Consider the following 2,500-nt stretch of genomic DNA (forward strand, 5'->3'; position numbering starts at 1 on the left):
CCACCTCCTCTATTCCTCCTCTCCTCCCCTCATCCACAATCTCTCTCTCTCTCCTTCTTCCCATCCGTGTTTTAGGGCGGACTAGGAAGCGGGCGGGGCCAAGCAGAGGAAGAGGCTGTCCAGCCAGGGCTTCGGGGGCCTGAAGGCGCGGCGTCGGGGGCGCCCGAGCGCGCTGAGCTCCAGGCTGGTCCGCCGGGTCACCCAGCTGAAGCAGAAGGCGGCGGCCCAGAGGGGGGCGTCGGCGGCGGGCATGCTGCGCCGGAGAGGGGCCCCCAGGGCCGGAGGCTGCCCGGCCAAACGCACGGGTGAGAACGCCTCACAGAGAGCCTCGATACACACACGCACAGACACACACACACACGCACACGCAAACACACACACACGCACACGCAAACACGCGCACACACACACACGCACACACGCAAACACGCACACACACGCACACGCACACACACACACACGCTAACACGCTTCCGACATCCCCTCCGCCCCCTTGCAGCCGATGCGACGTCGGGAGCCCAGCAGGACTGGGCGGCCAATCAGGGCGTGAGGAGGAGGAGGGGGGGGGCGGAGACCGAAGGTCCAAATGGGCGGGGCCCCGACCAGAGTGCTCCGTGGCGGTGGCAGCGGAGGCGGGGCTTCTGAGAAGCAGGGCGTGGCTGAGGGGAAGAGCGACAGCGAGACTTCCGCTCAGGGTGAGCTATGGCGCATCGCTGGTCCGTGTGTGTGTGTGTGTGTGTGTGCGTGTGTGTGTGTGTGTGCATGCGTGTGTCTAGGATTGTATCCCAGTCGTACGTGATGATATACAGAATGTCAAGGTCCTACAGTATTCTACTTAAGTGGGTGGGAGGTCGAGTAGGGAACAGCTGAGGTACGTTGAGAGTAAGATGTCTTCACTTTCTCAACTGCGTGTGTGTGTGCGTGTGTGTGTGTGCATGTGCTTGTGTATGTTGGTGTTTGTGTGTGTATGTTTGTGCGTGTGCGTGCGTGTGTGTGTGTGTGTGTGTGTGTGTGCACGCGCTCCAGAGTGAGACGTTTCTTCATGTCACGGTGGGCGCTCCTCTCACTTTCCGGCTCGTCTGTCACGCTGTTAAAGCCGTTAACGGCTCACCGCAGGCATGCGCCCCCCCCCCCCGCCCCCCCCAACCCACGCCCCCCCCCCCCCCTAACCCTCCCTAAACCCCCTCTGAACCCCACGCCGTAACAGGACCCCGCGCTCGCACCTCTTTTAGAATGTCACACCCGTGTCCCCGGACCCACCGGGAGGATCAAGGGTTGTCTCGACCGTCCCCTCCCCCCACTCTGGAACGACCCCCCCCCCTTCAAAATAGTCCACAAGGACAACACATTCAGCCAAACACTTCGCCGTCCCTAACGCCATGAGTGTTGTTGTTTGTGAACTGTATGTGTGTCGCTCTGTCTCTCCATTGGACCGCGTGCGTGTGTGTGTGTGCGTGCGTGTGTGTGTGCGCGTGTGAGAGAGAGAGAGGGGAGAAGAACGAGAGTGTTGACTGGGACGCCATGTAAGTGACAAGTGTGTCAGCGACGTGTCGACACCCGACACGACCACCCCCCCCACCGCCGCCCGCCACACGCAGCTGCCAGTGAAGATCCGTGGCGTACGTGCGTGTGTGTGTGAGCGAGTGAGCGCGCGCACGTGTGTGTGTGTGTGGGTGGGTGTCTGTGAGGGACATTTGGTTCCCCAGGCAGCAGTTAAAGGGACGGGCCGTGAGTTTATTGCGGAGCGTTCGGAACAGATGATTGTGTGTGTGTGTGTGTGTGTGTGTGTGTGTGTGTGTGTGTGTGTGCGTGCGTGTGTGTGAAGTCCATACGGGAGCAGAGGACATCTCTGCTACACCCCCTGTCTCTCTCTCTACTTCACATCCGATCACCGCTCCGATTCTCTCCGTTATGATCCCCGTACGCCACGGGGATGTGAACCAGCAACCTTATGGAGAGTGACTGTAGCCTTGTCAGTACCTCCATCAGACGTGTGGGCGGAGAGGGTGGACGGGGTGTGGAGGGGGGGGGGTTGGGAGGGGGGGTGGAGGGCGGTTTGGGGCGGGTAGATGTCGGCTCAGACAGTTTCTGATCGATCGTATCTACCCCCAATCGCCCCCCGCAGAGGAGGAAGAGGAGGGCAGCTACGACAGCGAGGACGCCGCCTGTGATCCGACGAGGCGCCAAGAGCCGCCCAATTCCTCCGCCGCCGGCCCTTTCGCGTCTTCGCCCGCGAAGCTGCCGGCCAATCAGAACGCCCGGAGTAAGCGAGAGAGGGCGGGGCTGCAAGGTAAGAAGGAACATTATCGGACTTCCTGGAAAGGTTGTGTAGAGACGACTCAAGTTTATATCCTGGTTCCAATCGTCACCCATCATCAATCACTCTTACTAGGTGTTGTGAGCATGCCCAGTTCGGACCTGAGGAGGAGAGCCCCCTACAGGCCCGGTCCCGGTACTGCAGAGACGAGACACCCAGACCTCCAGGAACACCCGGGGGTGA

At 61.1% G+C, this 2,500-nt stretch overlaps 1 protein-coding gene across 1 annotated transcript in view; it reads left to right on the plus strand.

The window, feature by feature from the left end:
• Positions 1-586: 586 nt before the first annotated feature.
• Positions 587-2,500, plus strand: part of LOC311329059 (BAH and coiled-coil domain-containing protein 1-like) — a gene marked incomplete at its 5' end in the record, with an annotated part of 10,666 nt that continues 8,752 nt past the window's right edge. Inside the window, 3 exons of the mRNA XM_084462944.1 lie at positions 587-695; positions 2,126-2,290; positions 2,393-2,500. The exon at positions 2,393-2,500 is cut by the window's right edge and continues 152 nt beyond it. Of these exons, the coding sequence (XP_084319070.1) occupies positions 587-695; positions 2,126-2,290; positions 2,393-2,500 (382 nt within the window). The remainder of the gene's footprint in view (positions 696-2,125; positions 2,291-2,392) is intronic.

Source organism: Borostomias antarcticus (genome assembly GCF_949987555.1).
Source record: "Borostomias antarcticus genome assembly, contig: scaffold_690, whole genome shotgun sequence".
Classification (NCBI taxonomy): domain Eukaryota; kingdom Metazoa; phylum Chordata; class Actinopteri; order Stomiiformes; family Stomiidae; genus Borostomias; species Borostomias antarcticus.